This window comes from Oryza brachyantha, chromosome 9 (genome assembly GCF_000231095.2).
Source record: "Oryza brachyantha chromosome 9, ObraRS2, whole genome shotgun sequence".
NCBI classification, from domain to species: Eukaryota; Viridiplantae; Streptophyta; class Magnoliopsida; order Poales; family Poaceae; genus Oryza; species Oryza brachyantha.
The window spans coordinates 7541264-7556694 of record NC_023171.2 but is presented as its reverse complement, the minus strand read 5'-3'; the positions used below and the strand labels follow the sequence as shown (position 1 = coordinate 7556694).

Here is a 15431-nt window from a genome sequence, read left to right as displayed (position 1 = left end):
GTGAAAAAAATTTATATATTCGTTTTTAGCGATCTAGCAAAGTCTGAAAAATAAACTACGATAAAAAAAAACGAAATCAAACTCTAAATGTAAGGTTGAAAATTCAAATTTTGACTTACAAGAATAAGTAAAAGTAAAAAGATGAGCCCTTTAGTTGGTTTGACTAGGGAATAAGATTACTTAGTTATTTGATTAGATTCTCTTGTTAGGGGTTAACCTTATCTATATAAGTGAGGACCCATACCCTTCGTTAGGGAAGCAAGAAACATACAAGTTCCTAGCTAGCGTTACCCTTCTCTTCTCTATAGGCCTCAGAGTCTCTCTTCCACAGCTGGAACCCTGCCAGCAGCTGGATGCGGATGACTGCCCTACGCTCAATCCCTGACACCCTATCCAACTCAGGCAATACCAGCCATAAAGAAAAACCCGTTTATGGGTGCGGTGTATAACAAAAACTGTTCATGGGTGCAACATATAACAAAAAGATATGAAGTATAGTTTCAAAATTAATCAATCGGCAATTTTATTGCATTGGGAAATGATAAGTTGTATATTTGCTACATAGGTTCCCTCTATTGAGAAGGGAGAATAAAATACAAGGCCTCTATAGGGAGGGGAGTATAAAAAGAAAGGAAAGGCTCAAAGCAAGGAGTTCAACAGATTACCTCTTGTAATCATTTTACTAACCTAAAACGTTCGAAAATCTGTATACATGTCCTAGCTGTGCCAAGAAGACAAAACAAAAGGCGTGTGTGTTTAAAAAATTAATAATTTTAGAGCCATACAGGTACCCTGAGGCCATCATAGCTCAGCTGGATGTCAAGGCCCTCTGTGTCCAGCAGCTTGGCAAGCTCATTGTTTACTTTCTCATGGTCCATTAAATGCATCATTCCTGAAGATAAAATTCAGTTCAAGACATCAAAAGCAGCATTATGTAAACAATAAAAAATGAAAGATGTGAAATTTGATCAAATTAAATGACCTTTGCAGCTTTGCTTATCATGTCCACGAACAAACAAAGTAGCAAATTTTAATGCATTAGTTCTGAATATACTGTATTAATAGTAATAGTTAACTCCTGAATTAAAAGGTTCTGAACAGCGACCAGCTTGAATATTTAGATCTAAGTTACTAAACCGATATTTTTTTTCTTTGATAAGCAATAGGAGACATATCAGATACTCCATATTGGGAGATATATAACATGCTCAGCATGTGCAGTTTTGGTTGTACGACACCCTCATCATGCTTGTTTTTTTTCTCGAAAACGCAGGAGAGCTGCATTTCATTTCAAAAGGGGAAATAAATGGAACAGTACAGATAGAAAACAGAAAAAACAGGAAAAAAACAAACAATCAACTCGCTCAAAACAGAACCACACTAGCCCAACTTGCTACAACTAGCTACCTAGGATAGCCGCCCTGCTAAGGAGCTTTTGGAGAGCAGAATTTCCTGCCACACACCAAAGATAACCTTCATTTTCAACCACTTGTAAGACCGTCGCAACTCTAGGGCTGGCTCCATTGAATACACAGTCGTTGCGGTGCTTCCAAATTTCCCATGCTACTAGAGTTACTAAAGAGTTGATCCCTTTTCTCATATCCTTCGGCCGATTTTTGGTCACTTGGCTCCGTCCTTTTCTCATCATGCTTGTTGTGCACATAAAGTATCAAGTTATCGAACATTTTTTTAAGGAGATGAGTTTTTATTTTAATATATTGACCCCCCCCCCCCTTTTCTTTTCAAATATAAAATTCTGCCAATCAAAAGAAAAGCGGATAAGCTTTCTCAAACATTCAATAGAACAATGTACCCTTTTTTGTTGCAACTGTGCATTCTGTTCCAGAGTAATTAATATTTTTGTAAATTAGCACAATATGTTAAAGTGCACATAGACTTTAAATTGAAGCCACTATAGAAGAATTAATTCACTAAAGGCATTAAACGAGCCACAAAATGATTACCAGTAAATAGTGTTTTCTTTGGTTTGATTTTCCTGACTTCCTCAAGGGCCTGTAGAAATGAAGAATATATCACTAAGGAGAATGTGAAGAAATCAGAAGCTAGATCTGATTGGTATATTAAAACTAACTACCCACCCGTGGTAATCCAAAGTGTGTTGAAGAAGAACGATCAGGTCTAAGAGCATCCTGGACAAAATTATAACAAAATCAAGCCTAATCCAGTTAAACAAAATTGAATAGGAACACTAAGCAACTTAAGGAAAGTTGAAGCTTCTGAGAGAATCCTATAATTTCATGCTTTAACAATTCACATAAATGAAAAAAAAGATACCAATATTAGAAGTTCACAGTCCTCCAGAAGTTTATAGGTTTCTTCAGGTATATCACTGACATCACTGTGTACATCATAAATGTTAAGAACACGTGCGTTGAACCAACCAAACTTACTGTAAAAAATTATCTTCACAGTGAACTTGATCTACCTTATGTAGCATACATGACCAAAACGAAAACCAAGAGAGCGGTAACCCTGACCATGCCAAACAGGCAAAGGAATGACCTGAAAAATACAGAAATTATATCTTTAGAAAAATTAATAGACACAGGGGTCTGTTATGAGTCTAGACTCGAAAGTACACTTAGGACAAGCTGAGTAGCTGACATAATGAAAAACACATCGATTTTGTTTGAATACGCAGTTCAGATAGTACTTCTGAAGTTCGTTCACTATAGTTTGCATACTTTTCGCCAATAAAACTGGACAAATTAATGATCAAAAGTGTCTGCAGAGATCACATCCATGTCCAAAACATAATGTAGTTTTAAGAACATACCAAGTAACTAAAAGGTTCGCGGCAGATTCACTAAAATTTACTTAACGGTAACATTAAAATTCAATTTACTCAAAGGTATAGATATGGTCAGCTAATTGTGTAATGATAGCTAACCAAAATAAGGATATAGAACTAAATATATCCTTTTATTACTTGCCTACATGGAAAAGTAAAAATTCTTACAGTACAGTTAACTGAGTCGAGAAAAAGAAATTCTTTCACAATTTGAAAAGCTAGTTATTGCTGATAGCCTGTGGTATATGTCTACTACTTACATAAATTGCTATTTCAGGCAACAGACCTCAAGGTTGTGAACTGTAAATGGTTCCTCTTTAATAATGTTGAATTGCAATGCTGAAACTGCAGCTCCAGGTATAACCACACTTGTGTCAATCAAATAGTAGTGAGTCATCTTCATCACCTGGTAGAGAACAATAAGTAAAAGCAAAGAAAGAGAAGTGAACCGGTGGCCTATTTGTCAATATCTTGAACATATAATGAAACAGGCACTTTTAATAGGTATTTCATGTGGCATGATTGTTATTCTATTTATTCCATGAAACTTCCTTTCATTTTCTTTTGCAGCAAATAGAACTTTCTGAGGCTGCAATTCTGGAGAGACAAAAAAAATGAGAGAGGACAAGGTGTTCCAACCTCATAATCGCGTTCTGCTACGTAAATTGGGATGATGGGCTGGACATTGTTTGTCCAATCACGAAGACAATCAAGGCCTGCACCAAAGGAGCTCTTATTTCTTCTTGAAAGCTCAAGAGCAAAATGAGCATGGCATGTTGTCTCAAACAATGCAAACAAAGTTGCTTGCTTCAAGAAAAGTATTTGAGAAGGGGCTTAGCATTTGATTATTGCACAGATGCACTAGAATTAAAGAGTTGGAAGGGATTGCAAACCTCCTATTGCATCAGCATGAGAATGAGTAATAATCACAGCATCAAGTGTCCTCAATCTGAATGCCAGAAGCGAGCGTTTAACAGGATTTTTTTTTTTTGGAAACAAAAATGGAGCATGTCAGCATTTCAATACCCGAAAGCAGGGAACCACTGGAGCGCAGAGTGGTAGAAGAACCTAGCAGAGGAACCAGAGAAAAACATAGTAATTCATTACTCTCTCTCCTTTTCTTTTCAATTCAAGAATGGTAACCTAGAATTGAAGAGAAATGAAGCTACTGTTCAGACTCCTAGATCAAGCAGCAGCGCAAACTTACTTGCCAGCGTCAATTAGGATATTAGAGGTGCCATACGGTGTGGCATGACGCAGAAGGATGGATGTGTTGCGCCTCCTGTTCCGGTTCCCTGGCTCGGTCGCCTTGGTACAAACCTGCACGCAGGAAAGGCAAAGAAAAAAAAAACGAGCAAACGACATTGAGCGACCAATCAACAATGTATGACACGGCAGCAGCATCGCACTGCTGCAATGGAGGAGGAGGAGGGCCGTACGAGGCAGTTCTTGGAGGGATTGGTGAGGCAGCTGACACGCGGGATGCCCTCGCTGGTGCCCGTGCCGAGGAAGATGAGCTCCGACTGCTGCCGCTGCTTCTCCTGCTCGGACGACGAGGTGGAGACCGCGAAGGCGTTGCGGGAGATCGAGGAGCAAGATGAGGAGAAGGAGCGAGCTGGAAGAGAATCGGGATCTGTTCATGAGAAGGGGAGGAGGCATTACGTCGAACAGCTGACGCGCGAAGCCGTAGGTCCGCCATACATCACCAAAGTACCAAACAATTCACGTATGGAACGCACCGGAGCTGAGGCGCAGGAGGGAGGGGCCGCAGTAGAAGTACGGTGACGACGACGGCGCTATGGCCGCCGCCGCCGCCGACGACGACGTGGCGCGGACGAGAGGGATTGCGCGCGCCTCGGCGAGGCCCCGAAGCGACCGCGCACACGGCGCCGGAGGCACGTGCGCGGCGCGCACGAGAGCAGCAATCGCGCCCGCGCCGGCCATCGCCGGAGACGGAGAGAGAGGGGAAGAACCGCGCTCCGGCGCTCGCTGGGTTAGCCGGCGGCGAACGAATCGGGGACCGGTCAAACGAGCGACGGTGGTAGGTCTCGGCCACCGCGCCCTCGCTTGTCACGCTGGCAGGTGGGCCCCACCACCACCCGTGCAGAAAGCTTCGAGGCTTTCTGCCCGCTCAGCCCGGCTCAGCGTGGCCCCGCCCCGTCTTACCGAAAAGTCTAATTCGCGCTCGCTCGCTCGAGCGAGCGCGCGCAAACACTCCTCCTCCTCCTCTCGTTGCAGGCCCAGCAAGGCGGAGCGAGCGCCCTGGACGGCCCAATTCCAGGCCCAGCAAGTCGGTGGGCTGACACCCCACCTAAAATAACGTTTTTTTAAAATTTTATATGTGTAAAGTTTTTTTAACTTTATACGTATAAATTTTACATGTATAAATTTTTTAACTTTTTGTGTATATGTAATTTTTATACGTATGTATGTGTGTATATATAAAGTTTGCATGCACAAAGTTTATGTGTATAAAGTTTACATGTATAAAGTTTATGTGTATAAAGTTTGCATGTACAAGGTTTATGTGTATAAAGTTTATGTCTATAAAGTTTGCATGTATAAAGTTTATGTGTACAAAGTTTATATGTATAAATACATGTGTCTATATTATATATATAGTTTGTATGTATAAACAATTTACGTGTATGAAGTCTACATGTAAAAATTTATGTGTATAAAGTTTACATGTATAATATATATATATATATATATTACTACTTAAAAACACGTAAATTTCTGTCATGACACGTCGTGTGGGCCCCGCGTACCAGCCACGCTGCGATCTCTTCTCGCGCGGCGCCTTGCCTTCACACGCGCGTGTTGCGCCTTGTCTTCATGCATGCATGCCGTGCCTCCGTTGGGCTGCCTCGCCCCTGACACATATATATGCCACGTATTTTAATAGAATTTTATATGAAATATTTATTTTTATCCCTGTGGCGAAGCATGGGTATTATGCTAGTGTGTGTGTATATATATATATATATAGGAGGAGAGAGGAATTCGATCGCTGGGGGCGTGCCCGCGAGCGATCGGGGCGGTCTAATACGCGGGCGTCGCGCACGGGCGGTCGGTTTAGGCCTATACGTATACGTATAGTATATATACTCTTTTATATATATATAATTTTTAGACATACAAACTTTATACACATAATCTTTACGTGTATAAACTTTATGCGTTCAAACTTCATACTTCATACGTATAAATTTTAGACATACAAACTTTACATATATGTATATGTGTGTGTGTGTGTATATATATATAAATATATATATGTATGTATGTATATAATTTTTAGACATATAAATTTTATACACGTAAACTTTATACACGTAAACTTTGTACGAGCAAACTTTTATATATATACACACATACATATAAATAAAAATTACGTATACTCAAAAATTATAGATATAAAATTAATAGATAAAAAATTTATACATGTAAACTTTATAAAAAAAGTAAAGAAAAACCATATATACTACAAATGGGCTTAATCGTGGGCTTTTCATGGGCCTCGGTCAGCCCAGCATGCAGCTTACATGGGAGCGCGCGTGAATTAACCTTTTCACAGGAAAAAAATCTGGTGCGGACCGGGTGCAAATCCTAGCTCGTGCAGCCCCGACGCGGATGCATGACGCATGGATGAGCCTACCATCCGACGGCTGGCCCACACAAAGCATGTAAATGACTTGCACAGCCGAGCTTGCAAGACGGCTCGTGCTTGATCGGCTCCCTTAGCCGCACCTGCAACACAGATCGCGCTCGATCGGCTCGATCTAATCCCGTTTCATCCTAGTGGTAGGCTCCTCTCTGTCATTCCTCTCCACCCATTTTCAGTCTCGCCGGTCGTCGCCGTCTCTTCTTGTCGTCACCGCCGGTGCGCTGCCCCACGCATGGGAGCCCTTCCGCCGTCGCCGCACTTCTCCACGCGCGAGAGCCCTTCCGCTGCCGCTGCGCTAGAGGGCACCGCCTGGCCGTCCAAGGGAGCCACCGCCACTTTTCGTTTTCACCAGTATTATCTGCTGCCCATAGCTGCTGCCAACTTTCTCATCGCGCAATGGGCCAGTGTTGCCGTCCGCCGTGAAGGTTTCTGCTTGCCATTCTTTGCAGGAATTTACAGTTAATTGATTAAGGAATAAGAACTAGCTTCAGATATATACCTCATTCAGTCTGATAGCTAGGTTGATAGGTGTATGTCAATGGACATTGACAGTTAATAATTTCAGGAATAAAATTTAGTTGATATGTATGATTCTTCCAACCTAATATATAGGTGTATGCCATTCACTATAGGTTCATATACAGTAATTATCAGTCAATTGCAAAAATGTCCTCAGATTGATAGGTCCATCCTGATTTTTAGAGGATACCAGTAAAATTTTGACTATGTGAGTTGATTGCCAAATACTAAATTGCCCCTTTCATTTCTACATACACCATCTTTGCAGGTGAGATATATGGGACGCATCATGGCTGAAAATTCAACATTACAAGAGAAATGAATAAGAGGCTGCTGAAGAAATGACATTGAACAATCAACGACAAGAAAATGGAGTGATGACATATTACTTTTCTGGAGGAAGTTAGAGCTGATGTGTGACATGGTTTTGCCGGATGTCAAGTTATCCTTTTAATTGTTGTAACCTTGTGCAAAATACAAAAGAGGGAAATTGATTGCCTGAAAGGATTGTAAATGCAATGGACAGAAGAGGAGATGGTGCTGAAAGGATTTTAGTTTGATGAATGTAGTCATTCATGTTAATCTGTACTATGTAGTCTGTACACTTTTTAGCGGTTCACAAGGATTGTAGTCTAGATGCTGTAAAAGTTTGAACCCCATTTTTTTTGTCAAATTGCAAGGAAACTTAGATCGCTATGTAATCTATACAATGTATTTCTTTTATTTGAAATACACATGGCATGTTGGATGTTCTGAAATCTGCAATGTGATTGATGCCTTTAAAATATTGTGATTGTTCATCTGATTCCTTTAGAAAATAAAATATGGATTATTGTGTGATCTTAAAACCTGAAGTTCAAATCTAGAATGTGATATATACAAGCTAGGTATTTCAGAAACAATGTAGATAATTCATATCTCGTACATAGCTACCAAATTCATGGACAAAACTGACAGCATCAATGAAAGTTTAGTGTAACACACTGCAAAATGAAAAAAAAATATTGTGCTACACAGTAAAAGAGTACAAGTTCATCGATACACCAAAATCTATTAGAAAAAGCTACTCATTGTAGGTTGAGCCAAATACTATTAATTGAAATGTAACTTCCTAGCAGCCATGACTGAATCTTGCTGAACTCCAAATAAAAGACTTGTATATCCGCCTTGGATTAAAGGAGCAGCCATGGTTGAGGATTGCCCAAACACATCATATGCAGCCATGGTGGAGGACTGCCCACACACATCATTTGCAGCCATGGTTGAAGGCTGCCCACACACATTACCAAAATCTTCATCTCCATCTTGTAATACATCATTTAGATCTTCTCCTATAGTTCAAATATACAAAATATCATAGCATAAAAAATTAATTATACAAGCATACAATGGAAATAAACATGCTAGAATAGGTAGGATCAATACCTTTATCCTCAGCACTTTTCGTTTTCTTCCATCTCTTCTTTTCAATTGCATCTTTTGATCGTCTACTCTTTGGGCCTTTGATCACTCGAGGAACTCTAATTGATATTGCACCATTTAACGTGTCCATAACACAATCATTTGAATTTAGAGGAACCTCACATATTTTTTCTTGCATCTTGCTTAGAGAACGGTCTGCCTCCAAGTCCAAATTATTAATGGCTTTCTCTAAATTATCAAGAAGTTCTTTCGACACTGAACACTTCAATGCAATGGAGGTTGCCTTCCGAGAGATACGTGCAGAATGTGTTTTCAAAGTTTCCTTCTCACCTTCTTGTTTATCAATATTAAATCCTCTTTTCGCATATTTTGTCCATCTATTGAGTATATATTGAGATGGCATAGTGAAAACTTCATTCATAGTGAAGACTCTGAGGGCGTGCTTGCACAATATATCTGCAAGATGTGAATTTCATTTTTCAAATGTTTGTATAAAAAAATATGACATGATTTAAAGTGTGCATACATACCAATGGACTCGTACTTTCTGCAAGAACATGTAATGGTCATGTCTGTAGTGCTATACACAACTGTTGCTTCATGATCTGATTCCATGGGCATAACCATGAATGTCAAGATTGACCCCTCAGTTTGCAACAACTTACATGATAATGAAAATTGTTGTGTAAATTCCTCTTCAAACTCTAAATACATCTTCCTTGTATATGAGTCAGTTGCGGTCTTCAACATAGGTAAATTTGGGATGCAAGTAACGGGGCTTGAGTTTCGTAACTTAAAATCTGCATCCAACTCATTTTCACGAAGACTGGCAACAACCTTATCACATTCTACAAGGAGCTCAGAAAGACCAAGTTTCCTACGAAATCTTATCTTGAAGACATTATTCATACCTTCGCTTCTTTGGGTCGAGGTCATATCAGCTGTAAAAGAATCACGAAAGACAATAGCCCACATTTTCCTCAAATTATGTATATTTGACATCTATATGTTATCCTCAAGCTTGTATTCACTCAACAATTCATGCCACATCTTGTTGAAATGATGCTCCGATCTGTCCTCATAGACACATCTCTTAAAATCTGTTAGAAACCTATTAGGATGCTTATGAATTACATGACCAAGATTTTTACCACCATTTAGATAAATGTACCATAAACAAAGGCAATGTCTTGTATCTGGGAATACTAAAGCAATTGTTGCTGCCATGGCCGTATCTTGATCAGTGAAAATTATGCTTGGATGCTTGCCTGACATTGCTATTAAAAAGGTTTCAAAGAGCCAAATAAATGATTCAATAGTTTGATTAAATAACAACGCAGCTCCAAAAATTATTGTCTGCTTGTGATGGTTGGTTCCAAGGAGTGGAGCAAAAGGCATTTCAAACTTATTAGTATCAAATGTGGTGTCGAATGACACAACATCACCAAAACAGGAGTAATCCATGATAGATTGACCATCTGCCCAAAAGAAATTAGCTATCCGACCATCTTCCTTGTCTATCTGGATGGCATAAAAAAATCCTAGATCCTTTATTTGCTTATTCTTCAAGTATTCCAACAGTGTTTGTGTGTCATTAGATTCTAAATACTTCTTGCGTTTGTGACCAATCTCATTATTGCAATCCATCTTTGAGAATGGCACTTTGTCAGCTCCTCCATACCACTCATTCATGAACTCATACACTTGCGCTGGCTTCATCCCGGCTTCCCATATTTGGCCAATTAGCTGCCTATCTGCTTCTATAACACGCCATTGGGACCTCAACTTGTGCGACTTATTTGGACTAACAAGACAATGGTTGTGTTCAAGTACAACCTTTTGCACTGTCCAAATTCCCTTTCGACAAATCCTAAACTGAACACGAGCATCACAACTCGTCCTAGTAGTGTCTAGTGATGACTTAGTTTGTCGTTGTCCTTGGTTACTACAAACTATATATTTCTGGTATATAGTTCTATCGGCTCGATGCTTTGCTTGGCTCTTTCTAATACTGAACCCGATCTTTCCGGCATAGGTGTTGTACATATCATATGCTTTCTGCTCTGAATCAAAAGCCATTCCAACTTGAGGCAAGATCAGAGTTTGTGCAAATTTATCATTGGCCTGTTGTACAATAAATGAATTGAGAAATTTAGAGTTATATTACCACAGTACGAAATATTGTGTTTCCCGTATAATTTGTTATTAAATTATCATTACCTGATTGGTGCTTTGTCTACCATCTCTTCACGTACTATGCAACAGAGTGTGTTGTCATTGCCACTAGCGTTGGCATCGATAGCGCCAACATCTTCTTCCATGGTCATAAACTCAGAGACATGTGCAAGACGATCATGCATGATATGATCACATATCTGTATGTATTAGCCACACATCAGTATTTGCAAAGAGGGGCATGTAAGAAGATAACTCACGATCATACAAACACATACAGTTGAAAAAGCATGAGTCAATTAGCTAGGCAACGTACCTGCGTACTCTGCTTGCCATCGGCTCCATGATCCCCGACGATTACATCGTGTTCTTGTGAAGGTTGTCCTACCATGTCGTGCGCTACCGCAGGCGAAGGCTGCACCAGAAGCTCGGCGGCGCCGGTCCTCTTCTCCTGGAATCCTCGTCCTGCCATGTAGCAAGACTGTCTCACTCTAGTCCTCCGCCTCTAATCACGCCCTACTCGATCTAATCTGAGTCGTGCGAGCCGAGCTGAGAGAGAAAGATCGACTTGATTCTCGAGCCCAGCCGAGTGCGAGGCATATGAGATTACTCATCTAATTCTGAGCCGTATTAGTCGCTTACTCACTTGTGTGGGCCGATCGTCGGATGGGTGCCTCCTCCACGCGTCATGTATCTGCGTCAGCGCTGCACGGGCTGCTGTTTGCACCCGGTCTGCACCACATTTCGTCTGCTTTTCACGAGCGATCGCGCATTAGACCCCCCGTCTCACTGACAGGTCGGGTCGCAAACTGAACAGCCCACTTGTCAGGGAGCGTAGTGGGCTTTGCTACTTGGGCTTTGTAATGGGCCGGCCCAAGAATAGTTCGTTAGTCCTCCTCCTCCTCCGTCTCCGCCGCCGAACTCCTCCTCCCCAATCCAATCCATCCGCCACCCGCCACGCCTCCCTCTCTCTCTCTCAACTTCCGGCGAGGATAACGCCGGATCGACGCGCCGCCGGCCGGCCGGCGGCAACAGACAGCCATAGGTACGTTACTGTCTACCTCTATATCCCCGGATATACGCTCTTCTTTCCGTACTTGGTTCGGAATCGGATGAGGGAAGGAGGAGAGAGAGAGAGAGAGAGAGAGAGAGAGCAGATCGTGTCGTTTTAAAGTAAAAATAAAGTAAAAATTAGCATCGCAGCGCGCGCTGGGCTGGAGCATGGGGGCTCTCCTGGTCTCGGGATGGGGAGGGTTAGGAGTTAGGGCTTCCATGTGAAAAAAGCTTCGGCACCTGGATCAGGGTCGGGGAGCGCTGGATGGGAGCACTGACCTGCAGTAGCCAAAAGGGAATAATATACTTGTGCTAATCATAATATCATATCAGTTTTGTTTTCTTGCACACTGCCGATGAGATGGTTCAAGAAAGCAGTTGACTTGTACGACGTTTCGGATGCATTAGTGCATTATTACTGGCTATTTGTCTGATGTTGCAAACGTTTCAAAAGCACAATGGTGAGAAAAGATGGAAGAACTTTTTAATTGGGCATGATGTGAAACGGGGTGTACACGGGTTCGGTTGATTAGACTAAGCCAAACGGTCTACTTTCTTTGCATGGATACCTGCATAAGCAGAAATGACAGATCTCTGGATCTCTGTTGTTTCTTACTAGCTGAAAGGCTCTTCTTGAAATTTTGAGCAGAGTAGACTTTGGAAGAGGCATATTTGCGCTGTGAATCAGAAGCGTTATGAACGGAGATAAAGTTCACGACAAGGAGACTCACGGAACGAGCAGCGATATAACTAATAAAACATCTGTGGACAAGGTGAAGGCCCCCAATCTGTTTGAACGAGCTAAGGAAGAAGTTGAGGCTCTTGTTGGAGCTGTTCATAATAAGATGGAGCACAATTCCAGTCCCCGCGGAAATAATGGTGGTAATTTACTTGAACCGATGGTATTTTGCATAATTTAACTCCCTTGAAGATGCTGAACGCTTTTTCTTTATCCCCAGAAAGAAGAGTGGGGTTCTCAAATATCTAGCAGAGAAGATGAAAAAAATGTAGGATAGGGGGCATCAGAGCTAGGCTTGAAGCACCAAGAGACAATTCACATCTTAGCTCAATGTTACCATCAGTTCATCACACAATCCTTTGCCTCATCACCTAAGTGATGAGTTTAGCTGCTTACCGACAGGACCAACAAAACAAAGAGCTTATCCAAGACACTTGCACTAGCTTAAGCAATCCAATGCCTAATAGACTGAGACGTAGCTTAAGTAATCCAATGCATAATAGACTGAGGCGTAGTTCTTCACTTTTTTTGTGCTACAAAATCTGGTGAAATGTCCGCTACAGTATTCACAGTTGCTAAATTTAGCTTGATGTTCTTTTTTTCCGTGTGCATTCAGTTCCTTTGTTTATAGTATGATGATCCCTTAATCATGCATTGGGCTTCTATCTGATATATTTCTCTTTGTTGAGAAAGTCTGGTTTTATGCAACGAGTTTTTTCTGAAATAAACATAAGTTCAAGAATATTAACATCTACAAAAGTCTGGTTTTGTGTATTTGATTTGTCAAATTTGATGCCACTAAACTTTAGATTGTGATGCAGCGAAATCATGAAACTTCGTGCAAATCCTTTCAGGAATAAAAGTTTGAATACAAATACCTTGCTTAAACTTCGATGTAAATTCCTTCCAAGAATTTACACATAAGAATGTCCTTCAACAATGACTTGTCAGCATTTTGTGTGATATCCATGCATTGTGATCAGATTCTCTTATGGCTTGATTCATGAACTTTTCTTCCTTATTAATGATTATGACACACCATTACAAAATTGTGTAGACCTGCATAAGGACTCAAAGGATGACAGTAAGGCGGCGATGAATAAAATGGAGACCCACAAGAATGAAACTCATGGTACAAGCGATGATATAAATGAGAATACGCCGGTTGAGAAAGTTAAAGGTCCAAATGTGTTTGAGCGTGCCAAGGAAGAGATTGAAGCTATTGTTGAGGCCTTCCACCCAAAGAAGGGATCTGACAAGTGAAGATTGGGACCATGGCGGAGTTTGTCTGCACTAGCTGTGAACACAATGACATGATGAATTATTAATTGATCGATTGATGAATTTCTGAGCCATCCATCGGCTGTTCTGTCTGTTACCAAACTATCAAACTATGGAGTTCTCAACCCTCAATGTTTCATTGTAACACTGATATCGGTTGTCTGTTGCTGAGCAGACTATGTGTGTATCATGTGTGGCATGAACGTATTACTGATGGATGTATGTTGAACATACTCACTTTGCATATGGTAATGTGCTTGCTACCATACATGCAAGAAGCTTTTGAGGTGTATAAATAAAGAACAGTCAATTGCTGTATAATATTAACCTTCTACTAGAGTAAATTGCATCCACGGTATACAAACTTATATGTAAGTTAGTACAATAACTTAAAAATAAGCATTTTGATACAACAATTTGTATGATGCGAGTATCAAGGCAAAAAAGCAACCTATACAATCAAGAAATTAAACAAATTGTACCTAAATAAATATTTTTCTACATGTAACTTGACTGATTGGTAAGCTATAGTTAGTGTTCTTGTTTCCTTCAAAAATTCACAGCATTATTATGTCAAAATTAGAAGGAAAAAAAGGTAAATTTCAAAACTTTTAGTAAGTAAATAATGCAATAACAATATGATCTTAGGGAATCAATAGTTTGGCACCATCTTTCCTTGCTCCCTGGCACCGTCACCAATTCTTGTACAATCAATTTAAGAATTAATAGTCACATTGCGATGTTGAACTCTAATTCCACACCACGAGCAACCCTCGTTTTGATAGTAGTCTAGAATTTCTTATTGCTTTCATAACAAAGAAATGAATGCTTTTTTTTTCTTAATCATCTTGTGACATACCATTACTATAACATTACTATAACAACAGTACACATATATATTTAATAATGATTTACACACCATATAAATTATTAAATTGAAAGCATTTTACAAGGAGATTACACTCAGCTCACAGAGTTCATATATCGTGGGTGTAGTTTGGGTTTGACATGCTCCACAAATCAGAACACTTGTACCGCTGAACAGTGATAAAAATAATTTATGGGTAGAATATTTATATGTATCCTTAACAATTTAAAGACAAATACTTAAAAAAGAAACTACGACAAAAAAACCCAAAAATATGTTTTAAAAATTAAATTTTATGTGTCCTTGACTTAAAAGAAAATACTAGTAAACAATAAAAACCCCAAAATTAAGTCACATTGGTCCCTCGTGATTTATTAGGCAAACGATTTGAGTGGTCACGTACTTAGATTTTGCAATACTGACGCAATGCTTAAACTTGTTGATTCCTTGGCATCATCGATTGGCTAATTACCGATAACTAGTAAGCGTGCACGTGAAATTCACGTTGTGAAAATATATATGTTGTAAAATAATCGTTTTGTCATTCAAACCTATACCTTTAGTTTCAAAAATAAAGATACACATTTATTTCGAAATCATCAGTATTGTTACAAATATGCATATTTTGCCGACTTCCCTATGATATCTTCATAAATTTCACTTAGGATGGTCAACTGATACATCTGGTTGCTTCATTCAAATTAAAATTCTAGCTCTCCCGCTAACATTTTACTTGTTGGTTGGTTGTGATTAAAGGAACCATTCTAACTTACACAACATTAGCATGTAGTAACCAAAAGTTAAATCCTCAGGGCCGAGAAAATTAAGAAAATAAAATGTTAGGTAAAATCAATGTATAATACAAAAGACACCTCAGATGAAGGAAACCAAG

At 39.9% G+C, this 15431-nt stretch overlaps 2 protein-coding genes across 4 annotated transcripts; one reads left to right on the top strand and one right to left on the bottom strand.

Annotated features, from left to right (window-relative positions):
- Positions 1-506: 506 nt before the first annotated feature.
- Positions 507-4923, bottom strand: LOC102706502 (putative hydrolase C777.06c). Of its 2 annotated transcripts, none has more exons than XM_040527880.1 (12): positions 4552-4923; positions 4252-4445; positions 4020-4132; positions 3839-3880; positions 3706-3761; positions 3452-3528; positions 3099-3218; positions 2447-2523; positions 2296-2359; positions 2100-2150; positions 1965-2013; positions 507-892 (listed from the first exon to the last, which is right to left on the bottom strand). In XM_040527880.1, the coding sequence occupies exons 1-12, from the start codon at positions 4754-4756 to the stop codon at positions 774-776; spliced, it is 1167 nt and encodes a 388-aa protein (XP_040383814.1). In that variant the 5' UTR covers positions 4757-4923; the 3' UTR covers positions 507-773. The 2 variants fall into 2 exon arrangements, with proteins under 2 accessions (XP_040383814.1, XP_040383815.1); XM_040527881.1 differs by having other exon boundaries at positions 4252-4427; positions 4552-4922.
- A 6600-nt stretch (positions 4924-11523) lies between these two features.
- On the top strand, positions 11524-14008 carry LOC102720905. 2 transcript variants are annotated; one of them, XM_015841001.2, is made up of 3 exons: positions 11524-11643; positions 12301-12530; positions 13448-14008. In XM_015841001.2, exons 2-3 carry the CDS (start codon positions 12347-12349, stop codon positions 13651-13653), a joined length of 390 nt encoding a protein of 129 aa, XP_015696487.1. In that variant the 5' UTR covers positions 11524-11643; positions 12301-12346; the 3' UTR covers positions 13654-14008. The 2 variants fall into 2 exon arrangements, with proteins under 2 accessions (XP_015696487.1, XP_006660569.1); XM_006660506.3 differs by having other exon boundaries at positions 11527-11643; positions 12301-12533.
- Positions 14009-15431: the final 1423 nt, after the last annotated feature.